The sequence below is a fragment of the Coenobita brevimanus genome, chromosome 13, assembly GCF_032717465.1.
Source record: "Coenobita brevimanus isolate Jiangsu-jjx chromosome 13, ASM3271746v2, whole genome shotgun sequence".
Classification (NCBI taxonomy): domain Eukaryota; kingdom Metazoa; phylum Arthropoda; class Malacostraca; order Decapoda; family Coenobitidae; genus Coenobita; species Coenobita brevimanus.
In genome coordinates this window covers 27,158,316-27,181,479 of record NC_136966.1, presented here as the reverse complement: position 1 = coordinate 27,181,479, position 23,164 = coordinate 27,158,316, and the positions used below count along the sequence as shown (strand labels likewise).

The window sequence follows — 23,164 nt, the reverse complement described above, 5'->3', positions numbered from 1 at the left end:
CTGACTAACGTTACATTTCCGGCAACCAGTGCGACGAAATACCGAATCGGCATCGAATCGGCACTTCTAAAAGGAAACTTATATTTTTTTTATCACCATATAAGCTCATACACACCCAGTTATCAGATATTCGGTCGAAAAATTGTGCTTAGTGGAACTGTTAATATAAAATAAGGATTCAGAACGAAAACGTGCATAGGTTAGCGGGTATTTCCCCTTTCAATTGCCAACAAGCCTTGACAGACTTTTATTTTGCATCAGTATTGATTTACAGTGCAAATAAATGTAATTGCATGTCCAAAGTATGTCAAGGCGAGTTGTCGAATGAAAGGTGAAGCACCTCTGCTAACTTTTGCAAATTTTTGCTTTGACTTCTGAATTTTTATCAAGTTAAATAAACTCATATATATATATATATATATATATATATATATATATATATATATATATATATATATATATATATATATATATATATATATATATATGTATATATATTTGCCGGATTCAGATAACTGGGTGTTTATGAATCTATATGGTGATAAGAATTATAATATTTTCCAATTAACAGTGCCGATTTGGTACATGATAGTTGATAGATATTTCGTCACACCCTTTGGCAACAGTAATGAATTCTGCGAGTCTGAATTACAATTTCATCAGAGTACTGACGAAATGTCTCCCATTTTTCGCAAAGAACTAGCTTTCATGCTGGCATCCTGCCTGAGTAAACGTTTTGCTATTGCCAACTTTTTTCCTTATGGCAGGAACTTTCATTTAGCTTGTTCCGAAGACGGGAAATCAATAAGTAACCTCTAACTACCATCCTCTTGTTCTAATTTCTTGCACTTGGTTTCCGAAACCTTTCAGTTTGTTTTCTGCATAATATTCTGAAGGACCTTTCATGTAACTTTCATTATAACCATCAGTAATGCTCCTCTTGTGATCTCACTTTGCTCATTAGATCCTCCTCCTATCAAGACTTACCTGCCAGTAAAACCTTTGTCACTGCACTTAAAAAAAAAAAAAAAAAAAAAAAGCACAGATCCATAATTTCCTGATTGTCATTTACCGTCGCTGTCCTTTCATATCTATGATTTTCCGACTGCCCCTTTTCTTTATGCTCCTGTACCTAGTTTTATTTTCTGACAGCCCTCTCTCTTCTCTCTCTCTCTCTGTGTTTCCAAGCCTGCCATAATCGAAGGATTGCCATACGTCCGGATTTTCCCGGACATGTCCTGCATTTAGGTGTCAAAATCTTCGTCCGGGAGGAATGTAAAAAAATCTCCAAAGGTCCGGAATTTCAGCTTCCATCATTTTTCCTCGAATAATTTAATATACCATTAAACTCTGTAATGACGAGAGAGAGAGAGAGAGACCTTTATTGTTCTCGACAGCTGGAAAGTGTTGCCAACGCTAGCAGCATGCTAAAATGTCTTGCCTTTTCCTCTTGTTCAGCCACGATTTTTTTTATGCTTAGTGCTGTTAGAGCGATAAAGTAAATGGTAACTGTACACAATTATTGGCTTAGTTTTCATATTTACATTGTAGCATTTGTTATACTTATGATCTTATCCTGCATCTAAGGCCCTTTTTCAGTCATAAACTAGCTAATTCTGTACTTTTCCTATTGTCCATTATATTATTGTAAAAAGGTTAAAGATTGTGGCACAGTACAGTAGTACTGGTATATATATATATATATATATATATATATATATATATATATATATATATATATATATATATATATATATATATTCAAGGTTTCGTTACGCAAAAGACCGAAAGTGTGTGATGGGGGGGAGGTAAGGGGGGGGATGAAGAGCAGGGGTTTCAGCGGAGGCGTCCTGTATTTTGACTTCAGAAATTCTCTCTCGTTTACTTTTTGTTTGTTACAAAAGCTGTTGTTGGTCGTCACTCTTCTAAAGATATCACTGGTGAATTTCTCAATGTTCAGTCTTTTCACAATTTCTTCCAACCATCCAAGATTATCTTAGTTAGCCTCCTAGCTCTATTCACATCTTCACTTAGGACTCCTTCATTTACTGTATTTTCCAACCCATGCATACACAGCGTATGCCACAGTGGTGAGTACCATGCAATTAATGTGTCTTAACCCACGAGTCCTCTACTTAGAATTCAGTTTTCGTATATGCATATCATTTAACGTATTAAATGGTTTCTTTGATGACAAGAAGCTGCTTGTAGTCACCTACATCAAGCAGTCGTCCCCAACCTACTGAATAAAACGTAATTACCTCCATTTTTCAACAACAGAAATCTGCCAGAACAAGAGTTCTCAACCTGGAGTTCATGAACCACCAGAGGTATTTAGATGGCTGACGAAAATGTATTTGAAGAGAGAGAGAGAGAGAGAGAGAGAGAGAGAGAGAGAGAGAGAGAGCGGCGGTTACAGCGGTTATGGATGCGCATATCAGGTTGGTTTCCACCCAAACAGCAGCCCTGAATGAGGAAGGGGGTCTCATTGCAGTCAACTAAGCGCAACTGATGCATGCATTTATTGACCGTCTCCATATATTTTTATTTATCTAATTGTGTTGTGTTTTAGGTAATCTGTGATATGTGTGCTAGTTGTCATTTTAGAATGTAGTAATGATTGTACTTTCTTAGTGATGTATAGCACTTTGGAAACGAGTTTATGAATGACCAACTGTGTGGCTACTCAGTACTCACTCAGCTGCATATCCTTGATTTTATTGGTGTTGACGGAGGTATGCACTTCCCAATTGCCTTCTGCTTTACGTTTATTAGTTTGACACCGGTGGTAATATAACTCTCGGAAGTTGTTTCGATTATTTGATCATATTGTTTTGAAGCGGGATTTGCTAGTTAGGCTGTCTGGAGGGTTGTCAGTACTTCTCGTATTTGAATGTTTCATGTCAGAGTTGCCAGTTAGCCTGCTGTTTTGAGGGAAGTTATATTGTAAAGCTGTACATTAGTTTCTGTGCTCTTTTTCTCTGTAAAGCTTTATGTGACTGCTTGTCAAATTATGTAATTTTATTTATGCTCAATAGTGTAGTATTGTGTAATGTAAGAAAACCACACCGAAAGGCTGACCATAAGAACAACTAACTCGTTCGTTCGTTCGTAGATTTCCTGCACCTATAGTGCAGGCCTAGCCATAAACGAACTCACTGGGCATTGTCCTTTCTATTGAATTACTGCAGTTGAAGCCTGTGGCAGTGTGGGACGGAGACGTAACAGTATGACTGACTGATGGTGTTTTTATGGTTTGATCTTTTGTCGCAATGACTACCTGAAAGTTTCTACTGTAGATGAAAACTTCAAGTTGTTTGTACTTCAGTGCGATCTTACAACGGTGGTCATAACGTAACTTCCTATGATTTTTACACTGACTTTTTGACATTTTGAGTGCCGGAAGCTGTTTCTGCTGCATGATCTTACGACAGTGATAATAAGATGAGTGCCTGATGGTGTTATTATTGTGTAACCTTAATGACGATGGCGATTTATAACTGTGTGTCAGTATTAATATCTTTATGTATGACATTGCTTATATAAGTATTTTTATCACAATTCCAGATATATACTGTTATGGCCCTGTCACCGACGAAACATAAGTATGATGAAAGCTACATTCTGTGGATTCACTACTATCGTCAAAACATGATGTGAAGTTCCACAGTGTGTTATATACCTCAAAGTTTTGTCACTAGACTGCATGAAACCAGCTTTCTCAAGCGACATTTGAATAGTTGTCATCCGAATCTGAAAAGTAAGAATGTTGCCTTCTTCATGCAAAAGGAAGAGGAACTGATGCGTGCACGCCATGATCTTTCGGACAGTTCGGTCAATAAAATGAATCTGGGTTACGTGCATGTACTTGATATAACTGAGAATTGGACGTGGAAAAAATAAAATAAAACATTGCAGAGAAGTTAATTGTCCCATGATGTAAAGCCATAGTCTGCTGTGTTTGTTGGATGTGATGCATAGCAGGTCACATACCTCTCTAAAATTATTTCAGTGACGAATATTAGATATGTCTGAAGATATCAAACAATAAGTGACTGCTGACTTAAAAAGGGCATCTTTAAACAGTTTGCAGTCCTTTTGATGAGTCGACTGAGATGGCTGCTTCTGCCAGCTCTGGTGTTTGTACATCAGTGGTGGAGATTTCATGAAGGATTTCTTTTTCTATCATGCTTTGCAGTCAACTACAAGAGATGAAGTTATTTTCTATGGTCTCAAATTTTTTAGAGACTGAAAAACTTTCTTGGTATATTTGTGCGTGCACAACTGACGGAGCACCAGCAATGTTTGGCTGTTGATTAGAGTTTCGAAAAGGAGTGTATATGACAAATCCATAAGCTAGTGTAAAGCCATAATTTTTTATCCCACCGGTATTCACCAGTGTACGAGGGGTGATCAGAAAGTAATGACAGTTCGTGCTATAACATGAAAACCTTGAATGATGGGAGGTAGGGGAGCAAGGAGAGTGCAGAGTTGCCTGTCCTTACGAGTTTGAACTTGTCGCCGTATGCCTGACTTTTCTTGTTTTATTGTTGTGAGTGAATGCTTCACTCTTGTTTTTGCTCTCTGGCCAGAAACATGGATTACTCGAAAGAAGGCTGCAGGTTCTACATTTTTACGAGGTGGAAACTTTGAAAGAAAGCAACAGAGATTCGAGGGGAATTATTACAAGTTTATCCAGACACTACTCCTTCCCTGGAAACTGTTTCCCGCTGGATTCGTGCTTTCACAGCAGGAAAAACTGAATTGAAAGATGAACAACGCTCTGGACGCCCCCGGACATCCGTGACCGAAGCAACAACTGTCCGTGCACGGTCCATCATTGACGAGGATCCAACTGTAACTCTTAGGTTCTTAGCCTTAGAGCTTGATATCAGTTATGGGAGTGCATATGACATCGTACATGAACAATTACACCTGAGGAAGAAGTGTTGTCGATGGATACCCCATTTGTTGACTGATGAGCAAAAGGCTGAACGGGTGAGGATTTGTCGTGTCTGGCTTGCTGAATTTGAACCAAATGGTCCAAAACGGTTCTCAGATGTTGCTACTGGAGATGAGTGTTGGATTTCATTCTTCACAACCCGTGACAAGCAGTCAAACATGGTGTGGTTGGGCGATGAAGACCCTCGACCTCAGATTTTGAAGGAAGGATTTCGCAGCCGGAAGCGCCTTTTCACCATCTTTTTCAATTCTCAAGGACCAATATGCGTGGATGTGATGCCTGAAAAGTCCACTATCACAGCCCAATACTACACAGACGAGGTCCTTCCACAAGTCTTGGAACACAAGGCCAACACCGCACCAACCCGCCGTCGGTCTCGCCTTTTGCTGCACCACGACAATGCTGCAACCCCACAAAGCTCGCCTCACTATGCAATACCTGGAACAACAAGGTATAACTCTGCTCCCCCACCCACCCTACTCCCCTGACATGGCTCCCTGTGACTTTTGGTTGTTTCCAAAAATTAAATCTGCCATCGCTGGGAAGCAATTTCATCGCATCCAAGACTTGGCACTGACCGTCAATTCAGAACTCCGAAGTATACCGTCTTCAGAGTACCACGCTTGCTTCATGAAGTGGAGAAAGAGAATGGAACGCTGCATAGAGGTTGGAGGGGAGTACTTTGAAGGAATGTGAGTCATAGTTTGATAGTTCTTCATGCTAATAAAAGTTTATGGACTCACTGTCATTTCTTTCTAATCACCCCTCGTAAAGCTGTAAATGTTTATCCCACCGGTTGTCACCCAGTGTGATGCTATAAGTGGTACTCGACTTAGTATAGTAGATGGTAAATATTTAAGAAAGAATTGTGGTAGCGTTTGTAGTTTTTGGCCGAGCTTAGATTTAGTCAGTACCACAGGTGGTCGTCGTTCCCTCAGCGAAGGAATCTTGAATTGGAAGGGGAGTGAATTTGGCTTGAGGACAATTTCCTTGATTAGGTACACTAATAAAGAAAAGAAAATGATATATACTTTACTCTACTTTAATAATTCTATGCTAATTTCCACAAAACATTTTTAATTACATGACCCTTTTTAGTATGAGAGAAGATTGTACATGTTACCAAGGTTTTGGATGATCTTTCCTCTAACATTATTACCAGACGAAACAATTTGATACATTCAAGCTATGTATGAAGTCATTGTATCACATTTTCTTTTTGTCTGTTACTCTTGGGCTCGACAATAGCCTCAAGACAGGGACCTTTTTTACGAGCATGGGTTATCTATTCGGGTTGACATAGCCTCGAACCAATAAGAATGATTACTTGTGTTCATTTTTCATCCATATAATATATTCTCCATGTAATTTTCTAGAATCCAATATCAATTCAGTACTATTTACAGTTCATAATCATCACTGCTATATAGTCATTGGAAATACATAATCACTCGGGCTTGTCTAGCCTCGAGGAATAATTCAGAAAAAAAATATAATCACTAAGAATACGTAATCACTCGGGCTTATTTAGCCTCGAGGTGCAACACAAAAATCACATTATTGCTCACAACCACTAAGTTCCCTTCCACGCTCCTGATTTTCTAACATATTAATATAAGAGAAAGAGAACGGTTAATGAATTTGAATTTCGCCTTTCCGTTACAAGATCACATCACTTTTAAATTTCTATTCCTTATCTACAAAAAAAGAAGTTCACTTGATAGATCAATAATACCATTTCAACTACATTCGGTTTATAAAATAATTCATGGGTAGTGTGTGTATGTAAGAGTCTATGGGCAATACCACGAGAAGGCCTCGTGCACACTTTGACGTCGCCGGTGTCTGGGGACTGAACAAACGTCCATTAGATACGACGTCTGGGGCTCGAGTGACTACGTTAAACTCTCAACAATATTACTTCATACAGTCCATAACAAGTAAGGATTAAACTAAGAAAAAGAGGGGGAGGAAGGAGAAATGTGGACGGCTCACCTGAACAAACGTCCATTAGATACGACATCTGGGGCTCGAGTGACTACGTTGGGCAGCCACTGCTTAGTCAAATGAGATGGTGTTTTTGAAATATGGTGGGTTTCAATTCTCTTTACAATTTATTTAGCAGTGTACCCATGACGCCAAGACTTTTGATTGAATTGGGTAAAATTTGGGATTTATTCCTTACTTAATTTAGATTCCGATTCTGTCACTATCTCAATTTGAATCTGAGAGCAGCTCATGCCATCTAGTGACGGCCAAGATAAACGGGACTTTAAATCCTCACAAATGACATTATTTAGGCCTTTTGGACTGCTAATCATACGTATTTGGGTTCTAGCAGCTCATTAGCAAACATTTCACAACTAGGTTACGGAAAGAATTGTATATTCATCATTATTCTGTTTAAGGTTTAAACTCGGCGCCCGGCAACGACGCACAAACAAGGGGAAGAGCTGCGCGCATGTTATTCGTTACTCCATGAGACGGGGAACTCCCATAGCTCAACATCCACAATTACATCACCCACTGCATAGATACAGAGATACATACAGATAAAAAATGAAGTTAGCCCTACAGTAATCATTAACATATGAATTACTACTTAGGGTAGGAACTTATAAACTAATATTCAGGTTACACCCTATCTAACTTAAAATTACAGTACTACTAAACACATACATGAATATCAAATGTGTGGCACTACACTAGGCATTTTCACTGTATGCTTTATAAGTATGCTCAGACATTAGAACTATCTCCCACCGGAGTTAAGATTAGTACTTGATGATGTGCCTATGGTAAATTGCATGAAGTGTCCTAAGTACACGACTCCTTCATCTTCTGCGAAAGAGTTTGGAGTAGATGAGGACGTGTTACTCTTACACACCGAGGTTCGCTGGTTGTGACGGGTGAATGTGGTATCAAAAGCAGTCAAGAAGGAGTAGCTTTCCGAGATTTTCGGACGTGACAAGACAAAGTCGCTTGAGTTCACCAAGAAATTATCAGACAACCAGTTGTTTCAGAAGCTGAACTATTTGAGAGACAACTACTTATGTTTAAACTCGTTAAACCTATCCTTCCAAGGCCGTTTTACCACAGTGAATGATTCCATGAACAAAGGACAACCAAAACATTCACCTACGTATGTATATCGCCCGCCATCACTATAAAACTAGATCAGTATCCTTTGCTAAAATAAAATGGTTGCAGTTTAAATATGAGGCCTTATTAGGATGGGTGTTCTTCAAGTACAAACTAAGTTTCAGTGTAATATCTGTTCCTCATGTATGCCAAACAAATATGTGTTTGTAGCATGGAGGCATTAAATAAGAGACAGGTCTTCCTGCAATCGGAGGCAGATCATAGCAGCGTTGCCTAAACCTAATCAGTGAAAATCAAATTATCCTGGCATACTGCCCCAGTGCTTTAGATACATTATGCCCACTTGATTTTGAGATATTTTGGTCACACACACACACACACACACACACACACACACACACACACACACACACACACACACACACAGGCGATTATATAACTGCCTTGCTAGGAGGGTGATAGCTAAGATTATTCATCTTGAAGCTAGCACTGTGGGAAAGGAAGGCCAAAGACGAAAATCTTAGCGTGTCTGAACACGATAGTGAGGAATTTCATAAAAGCAAAGGCAGTGAAAAAAATTTGTACACCTTCTTCAACTCTTCTTTCCTTTGAGGATGGAATCGCCGTCTTAGTCCCCGAACTGAGCGAGCCAGAATCAAAAATTATCAGAAACCCATTCACTGTGCATGCGCACCTTTTCCCAGATAACATGCAAGAAGAATTCGTAGAACTGGTACCCGACTTTGTTGCAAATAAGAGTATGGATCTGAAACTTCTGACCAAGTCCTGGTCTAAAATGAGTGAGTTTGACCCTGCTTATACTAATGTTGCTTTGAGGCCTTTCATGATGTTCTCTAGTACGTACCTGTGCGAGCAAGATTTCCAGTGCTGTTGAACACAAAAACTAATCACAAAACACAGTTTAGTGTAGAGCTTGACCATCGAGTATGCCTGTCTAATACTCTTACTCGAATTGAGAATCTTGTTTGCTCAAAAAAGGTAGTTTCCACAATGAATTTTAATGGTGGTTGTCACATTAAACGCATGATGTTAATGCCTACTTGTCAGATGAAGTAATTATAATTTCGCTAGTCTTGCAATAGATGGTATGGTACCATCCTACTCAGAATTAATGCTAATGTTTATTTTCACCACAAAGTAACTACAGTTTCACTCACATATAGAATCAGTGTACACTAACTATGATGTTCATGCGTAATTGCTTGATAACTCCTAAAGTCCTGATCACATCAATTGATGTGATTTGAGTATTATGCCAAAATGCTTAATCACATCAAGTGAGCAGGACCTATAAAAAGCTGCAGAGCATTTCCTCTGCCCCGATTATGATATACATGGCTTCAGGCCAATAAGAACTCACTCCTGGGTGGCGTGAGGGAGGGATCGGACCATTATGGGCGGTGTGGGGGCACCTCCCCTCTGGGCCGCCTCCATGCCACCCTCTACCCCACTCCCTCACTCCCTCCTTGTCCCCCATCATCCTCCCACCCCTCCACACACCTGCATCTCTCCTCCCACAACCACCTGTGTCCCTTCCAACACACTTTCATCCCTCCTTCCACCCTGCTAGCTTTGTGTTCCCCCTGAACCCCACCCCATCCCTCCCTCCTTGTCCTCCCACCCACTACAGACCCCCGAGCGGTATCAGGCTGCCAAGATGTTACAGAACACACTGAAGTGCCTTCTTTTCATGCAAAAAGTTGGTTATATTTCCAATCCCCATACCTATAGGCCTACTCCCCACAGCCTACTTTATCTCCCCACAGCCTAGTAATCTCTCCACACCTACATGCACCTGTTTTCATGATTGGTGTGACAAAACACTTTGAAATGACCTGTTTCAATAAGAAAAATATGTAGTCAAAATTTTCACGTTTTAGAGTGTTTTCGAGGGGTAACTATTATAAACTATTTTTAACTTTGACACGCACTTGTGCGGTAACCATCTGGCCTACAGGGGTGCAGATTGCGTTGTCAGATGTGTAAATTCTTCCTCTTTAGCCAGAACACAGTCAATTTGCCCTTGGTGAAAGTCGCCAAAACTCCAGAATTGCGGTTGTGGGAGGTACCCTGCCTGAAATAATTGCAGTCTTTAGGGTATACTCGTATTATCGTTCTATATTCAGTGTCAGATTAATGGGGGTACGAGTCAATGGTCTGATAGCGCAGGGGGGGCTTGATGGGAAAAAGAACTCCTGTGCTAAAAGAAATTTTCCTTTGTTTTTAACAGTACACAAATGTTGTTCATAACATTACCTTATTTTTGGAGTTTTTATCTCAGAGAGTAGACTATAGCACCAGTCTAGCAGTGTGGTACTCCCAAGGTGGATGGTAAGCTGATGACAGGGAGAGCTGGACCTCCCATTTCATCAGCCCTCAGGACCAGCTCCTGACCATCCCTCTTTGCTGAACTTTTTCAGTGTTTCAATAACACACAGAGCAGCCCAACATGTTCTCTGATACAACTTCCTCTGACTGTCAGTACCAAACTGCATGCACATTACACACTTCTCTTCCTATTCAAAATTTTAGCCAAAAAAAAATAATAATAATAATAATGGCATCTACTAACCAAGCCTCGGAGTCCCCCTCCCCCCCCACCATTCGCCCCTCTCCTGGTGACAACCCAGTGAAATGCCTGGAACCACTGTTTGATTTACTTCTTCATTTCTAAGACATTTGCAGCCTTTCCTCTAAATTTCTCTCCGTTGAGCACCATCTGTCCTCTAAACCTCACCTTCTCCTAACTGAGGCGACTGATAGCAGACCCTTCACTGTATCCTCCTACTTTATATACATTTCAAAGCCAAAGTGGCTGTTGTGTATACTTGTGCAATAACATATCTTGCCCTTGTGTTCTAGAACTTGAATCTTCTGAATTCCCTTCTCTCTATACAGTAGCTTCGGCTTTCCTGTCATTCTCTGACTAAATACATATTTGCTGTTTACTAGTCCCCTAATTCTACTGACTATGAAATACTTCGACCATCTTACTTCTAAGATGGAACACATCCTATCCACTTCTCCTTTTTCTGAAATCTCCATTCAAATTTCAGTGTTCACCATCACCGTAGGTTCTCCCCTCTTTTCACTGATCCACCTGGTGAACAAGCCTACATCTTTACTATCCTTAATGGCCTATAACTGTTTGCACAGCACCCTACTCGTATCCCTGACCACTTTGGAGAGTTCTGACATACCTGACCTCTTCCCTGCAATTGATCCTTCTGCTTATGCTGTTAATCTTTCCCCACCGTTGGGCTCCACCAATCACGACCTAAGCACCTTAACCTGTCCTATCACTCCAGTAAGGCCTGTGGACCCTCAAAAGAAGTGTTCCTTATGGCACTTTAGAGCTGCTGATTTAACGGCCCTCAGGCAGGACATATTTGATATTCCCTGGAATGATTATTGTTTCCATGCTCCCATGGCCGTGAACCAGCTGAGTGTGCCTTGCACATTACAAAAGTTTTTCTCTCAGGCATGGAGGCATGCATTCCTTTCTCATATCCTTTGACAAATGAAAAAAAAAAAAGTTTGCTCACGCTTATTCTAATGCTGTCCACAACAGGGAGAAGATTTACAAAAGGTACCCGAGTCAGTCAACTCCTGAATCTCACCTCTTTTATGTCTCAGCCCAGAATCGTGCTAAGTCTGTTCTTCGCTCTGCTAAAAATAATTTCATTCATACTAAATGCTGTAAGGTCTCCAACTCTAGTTATTCCCACTCCTTTTGGCATCTTGACAAAAACCTTTCTAACAACTTTACCTCATCATCCTTCCCTCCTCTTCTTCACTCTAATGGCTCTGTTATGTCTTCTACTGATAAAGCAGAACTCATCGCTCAGAATTTCTTATCCATTTCCATCATAGACAATTTCGGTGCTGTTCCTCCATCCCTCCCCCCTTCCCCCTTGACTTCCTCATGGCTGACATTGAAATTTCTTCAGTTGACGTATTTTCTGCCCTCACTGGCTTCAGTACTAACAAGGCATATGGGCCTGATGGGGTCCCTCCTGTTGTCCTCAAGAACTGTGCTTCTGTGCTAACACCCTGCCTAGGTAAACTCTTTCGCCTTTGTCTATCAACTTGCACCTTTCCTTCTTGCGGGAAGTTTGCTCTCATTCAGCCTGTGCCAAAGAAGGGTGACTATTCCCATCCCTCAATCTATCGCCCAACTACTTTAACATCGTGTGTTTCAAAAGTGTTTTAGTCTATTCTTAACCCCATATAGGCATACCCAGGTGAAATTCACTCAGTGCATTCAAGTACTTGGGTAGTGTGATGAGTAAGGATGGAACTTTGGGGGATGAAGTACGTGCAAGGGTACAGCAGGGAAGAAAGGTTGTTGGTACACTGAAAGCAGTGATGAGAAATAGGGATGTGAGTATGGAAGTTAAGAAGTCACTGCATGATGGTATTGTGATCCCTACCCTGACGTATGGAAGCGAGGCGTGGACATTGCAAGAGGGGAACAAGTCAAGAGTGAGAGCAGTGGAAATGAGTTACTTGAGAGGAGCATGTGGAGTGACGTGGAGGGACAGGTTGACGAATGAAGAAGTGAAGGAACGTTGTGGGGTAGATGTGGATGTGGTTGAAAAGATTAGGAGAAATACACTGAGGTGGTTTGGACATGTGGAGAGAATGGAGAATGAAAGACTGACTAAGAGGGTGTATGTAGGTGAGGTGGAGGGAGGGAGAGGGAGGGGTAGACCGAGGATGAGGTGGAGGGATGGAGTTGAGAGGTATATGAGGGAGGGGGGGGTGAGTTGGGGGGAGGGGAGTCAAATGGTGGGTGACAGAGTGACTTGGAGGCGTTTTGTCTGCGGCCACCCTTTGCGGGATTAGGGCGTCGGGCTATAGATAGATAGATAGATAGATATTGCAAAACTATTTTTCACCTGGTTCCTTTACTTCCAGAACACTCCCTCTCTCAGTAGCTGCAGTGTGTGTGTTGAGACTCGGTGATAGGTTGGTGGGTGACACTGTACGGCCACCTTGGTCTTCATATATTGTTTACAGTGGTCGGATGGTTTTCACCCGGCTATGCCTACAGTGTTAATAGGGGTCGGGTGATATTTACAAGGCTATGGCTATTGTGTTTGTGGTGTTTGGGTGATCTTCACCTGGCTATGCCTATTATTTTCAGTAATAAGCTGTAGATGAAGGTAAGAAACTATATATATCCCATTGGATCCCAGGGGTGCTGGGAGAGGCATGGCACTGGGTGGGTACTAAGCGTACCGCCCTCCGCCTATCGGCTCATAGTCACAAAGCTCATAGGTCCATACCCGGGGGTTCCTTACTTTAAACAGACCTGAAAAATCCCAGTTCTGTCCAATATTCCGGACACCGGGTTCCAATGGGAGATATATATATATATATATATATATATATATATATATATATATATATAATTACTTATAAAATAGAATGTAATTTGGAAAAGCATTTATTTACATATATTACGTATTAGCACATGACTCACTTTTTGTGGATTACTACCGGGCCACCTGAAAATAAAAAAAATTTGACGTAAAATTTATGGTGTATGTTTACCATTCTGGGATGGGATGTTCGAAAGCTCGTAAGGGAAGCTAAGATCATCGTAGTGGATATGATAACCATAGCGTGCTCGTAAACCGCTAAGGTGTATGTTCAAATTTTACGATCCTCCATCCGCCATATTTGCTCATAACACTACGATTTCTGACAAGCACCTTTAAGCTGATCGTAGGGTTGCATAGTGGATGTTTCTCTAATAAACAAACCATATCAAGTGATGCTGAGTTTGTTTATTTACCCTTTTCTGTGAACGAAGATGGAGTTACAAGTGGTTTCACAGGTAGAACTGGCAGTACGAAGAGCGAGGAGACGTGAGAGGAACTACAACGACAGAATGGATCCATTTGCTTAAAGTGACGAACATTTGTTGAGATATTATAGGTTTCCCAGACCAGATCTTCTTCATTGGTGTGCAAGAGTTGAACCACTAGTTGGACCAGCGACAAGAAGATCCTGTGCTGTGCCATGTCATTTGCAGGTGTTAATGACATTCAGATTTTATGCAAGTGGCTCATTTCAGAGTGTGTTGGCAGACACATTCGGCTTAACACAGTGATGTGTGAGCAGAATAATTAACGGGGTGACACGTGTTGTACAGGATATCACTTAGGGAAATTAAGATGCCAAGCAGTAAGCAAAGAAGGGGAATTTTTCGTTTCTACTGCTTACACCTGTAAATATGCAGACCGATGTAATGTTCATTAAAACATGGTTTAACTCTGTGGGAGTTGCAGTGATACAGTCTGAAGCCAATGATATATTGTTTAATCAAGTAAAAGGGTCTCAGTTTGGATCTCGATATTTTCAAAATTATCACTTTTGTTGCTTGAGTGATGTAATGGCGTGCTTGGAGGAGTGTATCTGTTTACATTTTGAAAGTGCATTATGACTGGCTTACAATCTTTCAAGGTTTATGAAATCTCTCTTCTGATTGACCCAGCAACAGTCAGCTGGGCTGCATTATGAACAACAGGAACGGAACGAAATGGGTTTTACGATCGCATCATTGTGAGCTACGAGAGTTGTTGCGAGCCTTAGAAGATACACCTCGGAGGTTGTAGTAGCTCACGATCAAAGATGGCCGCTACGAGGACGTTACGATGATCATAGTGGCGTCTGGCTAAGATCTTTTGAACATCCCAGTCTTGGTTTTCAGATACCAGAGGAGCTAGCAGCCTGGGTTTGGGAAGTTTTAAGGATGCAGGCAAATATAACAAAAAAGAAAAACTAAAGGATCTTTCCTCTCACAACCTTCATTCTGATCATCGATACAGGTTCCATCAGGGACGCTGCACTGGTAATCTTCTCACCTACCCTTCAAACTCCTGGTCATCCTCCTTTCGGGACTTTGGCAAAAGCTTTGCCATTGCACTTGACATTTCAAAGGCTTTCGATCGAGTCTGGCATTAATCTTTAATTTCCAAACTGCCCTCTTAGGGTTTCTGTCCTTCTATCTGTGCCTTCGTCTCTAGATTCCTTTATGGGCGTTCTATAGTTGTTGTTGTTGTAGACTCCCACCATTCTTCTCCTAGAGTGATCAAGAACGGTGTTCCTCAGGGCTCTGTCCTACCACCAACTCTCTTCCTTTTATTCATTAATGACCTTCTAAGCTCTACATCTAACCCTATCCACTCGTATGCTGATGACTCCACCCCTCACCTCTCCATTCACTTCCCACGGCGTCCATTTCATTAGTTACTTCAACAAACATGGGATACGGCTATGGCACACCTAATGTCTGACTTGGCTCATATCTCTGATTGGGTTAAAAGTTATATTGTTGTGTTTAATACATCTAAAACTCAGTTCTTTTATATATCAACCCGACAAAATCTTCCACAGGACTACCCTCTAATTTTTAACAATATCCAGCTCAATCCTCCATCATCATTAAACATATTTGGGGTTTCATTCTTTCAGGATTTATTTGGGAGAGAACATAATTATTACCTCTGTTTTAAAATCTGCTTCCAAGAGATTGGGTGTGATAAGCCGACTCCTTCCTTCTTTATCCCTGCGCAATAGGAGTGTTCGCGCGCCTGGAGAAATGCCAGATGTCACCAATATTTTAATTTTTCGGATGGAAAAAAAATCACATGTCGGGCAATAATTTAATGTCCTTTTCATGCAATTGCTTACTCTAAAAATCCATAAATATTCTATTTCTTCTCTTTAAAACAGTATTGTCAATGCAGCATGAACAAAAGTAATTATATAAAAAAATTCCACAGCGGTTCCAGTTTGGTTTATGCATGCATAGGATTAAATATGTATATCTGTATCCAATAACAGAAATTAGTTATAATTTATACTAACAAAGTACACTCCCTGTGAGTAAGAATAAAACCTAATTAATATCATGAAAGCATGTCGATATTTATATGCTGCCTCCGGTAAAACAAGTTTTCCGAGGAAACTGAAACAGCCGTCTTTCTTCAGTGGCTGATCTACTCCATCACCATGCTTGCTTCATACGTCTGGCAGCGCTAGGCTTCGGTACGCCCTAACATTGTAGGGTCTAATAAATATTAAACTATGGAAAGAACATATGTGCTATTTTTTTTACAAGTCATATTATATACAAATGTCAATAATTTTTACTTCTTACAGTCCAAAAAAAGTCTTTTTGTCAAATATTGCACTAATCCTCTTAGGAAAGAATATACAAATATATTATTTTAGCGGCGATATTTTGGGTGAAATAGCATAAGTAAGAGTGATTTACATTTTTTAAAGCTATTTGCTTAACCAGTATCGTAATTATCGATCAGAAAATAACACTGAAATTTAACTAAGAGTCCCTTAGCCCGCAGAAACAACAACGAGACATAGTTTCTGGCGGTGTCTGGCAGATTTTCCTAATCGCGCGAACGCTCCCATTGTTGACTTTTATACACTGGTTTTATTCACCCCTGTGTAGAGTACGACTCTCAAGTATGGGGAGGCTCCCCACATACAGCTCCTCCCAGCAAGGTGGAGTCAAAGGCTTTTCATCTCATTAACTCACCTCTTCTTACTCGCTTCCTTCGACATCTGTCTCTTTGTCGCACTGTTGCATCTTTTTGTCGCTGCTTCAATGGTCATTGCTCCTCCAAACTGTTTGCATCCCTCCACCACTATGGCGAGTGCATAGCACTTGTCGAGGAACAAACTCTCATTCCTTTTCTCTCCAGCTATCCAATGCTAGAGTTAACTGTTACTCCCACTCCATCATGTATGCAACAGGTCAACTCTGGAACTGTCTCCCTCTGTCTGTATATCCTGCTGCGTATGATCTCCAGTCTTTCAAAAGCAGTGTGTCCAGTAATCTCGAAATTGACGAATCTTGAATTTGGCTGTCTGTTATTTTGTTAGTGTTTTTTTTTTTTCTTGGAGGGAACAATTTGCAGGCTCCTGGCTTTTTGTTCTTTCTTCCTTGTATAAACAAATAAAAAATTGTGAAAGATCACTTTTCTTTCTTTTATAAATCTGTTTCATAGATATTTAACATGCTTTTTTTTTTTTTTTTTTTTTTTTAAATGTGTCCGACTCTGGGCAAAGGCTTCAGGGCCTATATCTCGGGGGCAGTAGCCTATCCCAGGGCCCAGTAGTCCTCCTACACCTCCACATGTCACCACTTCGGCGCTAACACCCACCGTCCATATTGAATACATGCTAGGGCTGTCTCATACAGGACTGGTGTATTGGTATTAGCGGGGGTACTTTTATGACATGTCGGCGGGTCATCTGGTAGATCAGGAAAGTCTGCTTCTATGAAATTCACACCGCACACCATTCCTTGGGCCATCTTGCACCCAGTGTGTTATCCTGCACGTCTTTCCCCATGGGCTACCCAGCATTTATGAAGCCATCTTGTACAATATCCCATGACAACAGCCCTATACCAACTGTATCATTGCATAATTGCATCCATCAAATTTATCATCCTCAGGATGCACAGACCATACAGAGAACGGGCAACAAGGAACCTAAGTTTTTTGGTAGGAGCAATATCCTATGTCCTGGAACAGAACTGATGCTTTCTGCATAGCAGTGCTGCATAGTATGAATTAACTGCTATTGCTAAGGGATAACAAGCATCCTCAGGGTAATAAGACCTTAGTTCCTAAAAGAGGAACTTTCACCAGCGATGTAGTTCTTTGTGACTTACTTCTAGATGAGGGTCGTTACATTATATATCTCTATCTTGTGGTTCCAAAATAGGACTGGTGTATATTTCTCATTAGGTACAGTGGACCTTTGTTGTTGCAGTTTCCCTTCTCCAAACATCATCCCTCTTAAGAGGACTAGGTGGTGAGTGAAGGACGTCTGCATAAATGGACAACAGTCTGCAGTGTTACATAAGTGCCACTGCGTGAACGCATTCTCTCCAGCACTGTAGTTGGTCCCTAATATATCAATACTAGTAAATCTACTGTGCCTCTGTATATGTGTGTGTGGGGGGCAGGGGTGGACTGTCGAGTCATCTACATACATCTTACCCAGACTACACTGGGTCAGGCTGTGGATGTGTAGGTGGGTGAGGGGTTGTGGGATAATAGGTTCATGGGAAACAGGTATATGGGATGAATAGGGTCCTTTGCGGAAATAGGCCTATGTGAGAGAACAGGTCCAAAGGGAGTATATTCCTGGGGAAAATGGGCCTTAGGGGGAACATAGGTCCATTGGGTAAAAAGAGGTCTACGGTGGAAGTAGGTCCATGGAAGGAAATACGTCCAGGTGGGGATCCCATATGAGAAATAGGACCGTGAGGGTAAACGGGTCTATGAGGGATAACAGTTCATCCATCCATCCATTATCCAATCCCACATTGCCCCATGAGGAGCGTAGGAGCCCGGGGTTAGGCAGTTGGTCCCGACATTTAAGATGAGTGTGACCAGCCTCACTCATCCCTGAGTGGCATTACATGAGCAATTAAGCCCAACCATTCCTTGGATATAGACCTTCACAGGCTCAATCCTATTGGAGCGCAATAATTACCCAATAAACCATCGGCGCCAAAATTTGGTTATATGGTTACCACCCAGCTTAGTAAATGGTTTCCTGGTGCACAGGAAACCATTTGGCTTGTCACTCAGTGTAGTGTCACCGACTGGCAGAAGGAAGAGGAAAGAATGAAGGAAAGACAGAAGAGGGAGTGTAAAGTCACCCGTAGGCAGGACAAGGAAAGAATGAAGAAATGAAAAACAGGAGAGGATGGAAGGAAAGGATGGAGGAGAGGAAAAAGCAGACAGCCGAGAGCAGCACTACATCGAGTGAGCGGGTGGTGAGCGCCCCCAACTACCACAAGGGATAACAGTTCCAAGAAAAAAATAGGCCCTTGTCAAAAATAGGACCAAGGGGGAAAGGGGGATTATTGGAAAAATTGGTTAGTGGAGGCAAATAGCCCCATCGGTGATATTGTTCCATGTGGAAAAATGGGTTCATAAGGAAAACAGTTTCTTGAGCGTAACCAGGTTCATGGGGGAAAGTAATTCATGGAGAAACACGTCAACAAAGGAAGAAAGTACCTGGGGGGAGAATAGATGGGTGAATGACTGACACCTATGAGATGTGCCAAGAAACGGATTTATGTGGTAGTAATTTAGAAAGGTAAGATAAGCTTACATATTTACCTGCCTTAGTCACGTTTTCATACAGGGTACTATCCAGGCTGTACAATCTATTGCTGCATCCTTGTTATGCGATGGTCAAGCAAAATAACAGAGTTTAATTATAGTGATGTTGAGAATAATAAAAAATTAATATCATCATAATGATAATATTCATCATTGTCATTATTATCATAACTTGTATCAAATCCATCTCCATCCTTATAATCGTAATCGTTATTTAATTTTCAATTTCAGTGAGGCGAAGCAGATCAAGATATAAACAAAGGAAATCATAAATTTAGTATTTTTCAATAAACTGCTTTTTATATTTCTCCTTAATAGTATGAAATTTTGGATTTTCCAAATTTTCTATTGCTATAAATATGTGCCATTTCTGATTACTGGGTTCTGTTCGAGCATTTATCAACAGCGATCCTAATATTTAGTAAGTTTTATAAACAATATTTTTGGAAATCCTTTATTGATTAACTTACCTAAGACCAGCAGTATTCAACTTCCAAAGCAGATGAAAAGAAAACACAATAATCCACAAAAGCATTTGCTTGGTGCTTCCACCTCTCAAGTGATCTGGTAAAAATAGGTAGCATACCACATCACTGATAGAAAAAAAGGCTAAAAAAAAAAAAAAAAAGTGCTCTCATACTTTGGAGTCCAGCTTCATATTTCTGGAGACTCAGACGTATAACGGATTTATTCAGTTTCTATGGTACCCGAGCACGGATTGTGTCCATAGGTCACCAACATGACATATGTGCTAATATTTCTTTACACAGTGGTTAGGAAATTTAACGGACGAGGTAAGTAAATACATGTGGTGGGAGAGCTGTGAAAATGAAGGAACTGTAAAACAAGGACAAAGAAAGCGTATGACAACTTAACAACTGGGTCTGTACGTAAATGAGTAAATAGAAGAAGGTTTGACAAACAAAAAACAGGGTGGGGGGAAAAGCTGTACCTGGTTTGATATGGGGCATACTTCCAGCGGGATATTCTTCTTCTTAGCGAATGCCTTGGCTACTGGATGCTTGACGATGGCATACCCATGACCCAGTCTTGAGGTGTTGAGCAGTAGTGCATCAATCACATTTTCGTCCGGGTCCAGTCCCATCCAGGCTGTCAACATAAACGGGAAGAGAAGGTGAGTACCTCCTTTATCTCGATTCAAAACTGTCAGAATCCAATCGAGATTATGTGAATGTATTTGGAATCAATTTCTTTCAAATCCCGTTTACTTTGTTCTTTGACACTGTCTGATCCAAAAAATACTTGCAAGTCCGATGTCTTTTAAGTCTGTATTTAACTTCATTTGCCATTATATCCATAAATAAATAAATATATATATATATATATATATATATATATATATATATATATATATATATATATATATGTATATATATATATATATATATATTATGCCAGAAAGAAGGAACAAAAGGCCGCGAGCCCGCAATTGCTGTTCCTTCCAAGAGAAAAACAAAATACAAGAGAGAGCCAAATTCAAGATCCGATCATTTCGAGATGCCTGGACACACTGCGTTTGAAAGACTGGAGATCATAGGATGCAAGAAATACAGACAGAGGGAGACAGTTCCAGAGGTGACGTGTTGCATAAATGAAGGATTGGAACAAACGGTTAACTCTTGCATTAGAGAGCTGGACAGAAAAGGGATGAGAGTTTGCTGCTAGACGGGTGCTATGCGCCCGTCGTAGAGGTGGAGGAATGCATGCAGACAGTTCAGAGGAGCAGCGACCATTGAAGTAGCAATAGAAAAGAGAAAAAGATGCAACAGTGCAACGAGGAGACAGAGGTTGAAGGGAGTCAGTAAGAGGAGGAGAGTTAATGAGACGAAAAGCTTTTGACTCCACCCAATTGAGAAGAGCTATATGTGGGGAGCATCCCCACACATGAGAGTTGTACTCCACACAGGGGCGGATAAAACCCCTGTATAGAGTCAACAATTGTGCAGGGGTAAAGAAGGAACGGAGTCGGCTTAGCACACCTAATCTCTTGGAAGCAGATTTTACAAGAGATATAATATGATCTTTCCAAGATAAGTCCCGAGTAAATGAAACCCCAAGCATGTTCAAGGATGATGCAGGATTGAGTTGAATATTATTAAACATTAGTGGGTATACCTGTGGAAGATTTTGTCGGGTTGATAGGTGTAAAAACTGAGTCTTTGATGCATTAAAAACAACCAGATTATTTTTACCCCAGTCAGAGGTAAGAGCCAAGTCAAACATTAGGTGTGCCATAGCCTCATCCATTGTTTGTTGAAGTAACTGCTGGAATGGACGTTGTGGGAACCGAATGGATAGGTGAAGGGTGGAGTCATCAGCATAGGAGAGGATAGGGTTAGATGTACAGCTCAGAAGATCATTGATGAACAAAAGGAAGAGAGTTGGTGATTGGACAGAGCCCTGAGGAACACCACTGTCGAAAGATCTAGGAGAAGAACGATGGCCGTCTACAACAGCGGGTATAGAACGGAAAGAAAGGAAGCTAGAGATGAAGGCACAGATAGAAGGATAGAAACCGTAAGAAGACAATTTGGAAATTAATGATTTATACCAGACTCGCTCGAAGGCCTTAGAGATGTCAAGTGCAATGGCAAAGCTTTCGCCAAAGTCCCGAAAGGAGGATGACCAGGAGTCTGAAAGGTAGGTGAAAAGATCGCCAGTGGAGCGTCCCTGATGGAACCCATACTGACTATCAGAAAGAAGGTTGTGACAGGAAAGATGCTTTAAAATTTTTCTATTAAGAATTGACTTGAAAACTTTTGAGATACAGGATGTTAAAGCAATTGAACGATAGTTACAGGGCTGGGAATGGTCACCCTTCTTTGGGACTGGCTGAATGAGGGCAAACTTCCAGAAAGAAGGAAAGGTACAAGTTGATAGACAAAGGCGAGAGAGCTTGCCTAGGCAGAGTGTAAGCACAGAAGCACAGTTCTTGAGAACAACAGGAGGGACTCCATTAGGCACATATGCCTTATTAGTATTGAGGCCAGCAATGGTAGGAAATACATCAGCTGAAGAAATTTTAATGTCAGCCAGGAGGAAGTCAGAGGGAGGAAGTGATGGAGGAACAGCACCGGAATTGTCTAAAATGGAATTGGAGGAGAAAGTCTGAGCGAAGAGATCTGCTTTATCAGTAGAAGAAATAGCTACAGAGCCATCAGAGTAGAAAAGAGGAGGGAAGGATGATGAGGTACAGTTGTTAGAAAGGTTTTTGGCAAGGTGCCAGAAGGAGCGGGAAGAATTCGTGTTGGAGAGTTGAGAGCATTTAGTACGGATGAAATTATTTTTAGCATAGCTAAGAACAGACTTAGCACGATTCCGGGCAGAAACGTATAAAAGATGTGATTCAGGGGTGGGTTGGCTCTGGTACCTTTTATAGATCCTCTCCTTGTTGCGGACAGCATTAGAACAAGCATGATTAAAACTAAGGCTTTCTTGCATTAGTCAGAGGATATAAGGAAAGAATGTATGCTTCCATGCCCGAGAGAATAAACTCCGTAATGTGCAAGGCACACTCAGATGGCTTTCGGCCATGGAAGCAAAAATCATTCCAGGGAAAATCAAAGAAGTACTGCCTGAGGGCCTCCCAAGCAGCAGCTCCAAAGTGCCACAGACGGCATTTCTTTGAAGGGTCCACAGGCCGTACCGGAGCTATAGGACAGGTTAAGGTTATAAGGTTGTGATTGGAGGAGCCCAACGGAGAGAAAAGATTAACAGTGTAAGCAGAAGGATTAGTAGTAAGGAAGAGGTCAAGTATGTTGGAGCTCTCTCCAAGGCGGTCAGAGATACGGGTAGGGTGCTGTACAAGATGCTGTAGGTCATAAAGGATAGAAAAGGTGTAGGTTTGTTCACCAGGAGGATCAGTGAAAAGAGA

The 23,164-nt window shown here is 41.0% G+C and overlaps 1 protein-coding gene across 1 annotated transcript in view; it reads right to left on the bottom strand.

The window, feature by feature from the left end:
* Window positions 1-23,164, bottom strand: part of LOC145415228 (adenosine deaminase 2-like) — a 234,275-nt gene that overhangs the window by 59,212 nt on the left and 151,899 nt on the right. The window contains exon 10 of the mRNA XM_080284566.1: window positions 20,222-20,379. Within this exon, the coding sequence (XP_080140692.1) occupies window positions 20,222-20,379 (158 nt within the window). The remainder of the gene's footprint in view (window positions 1-20,221; window positions 20,380-23,164) is intronic.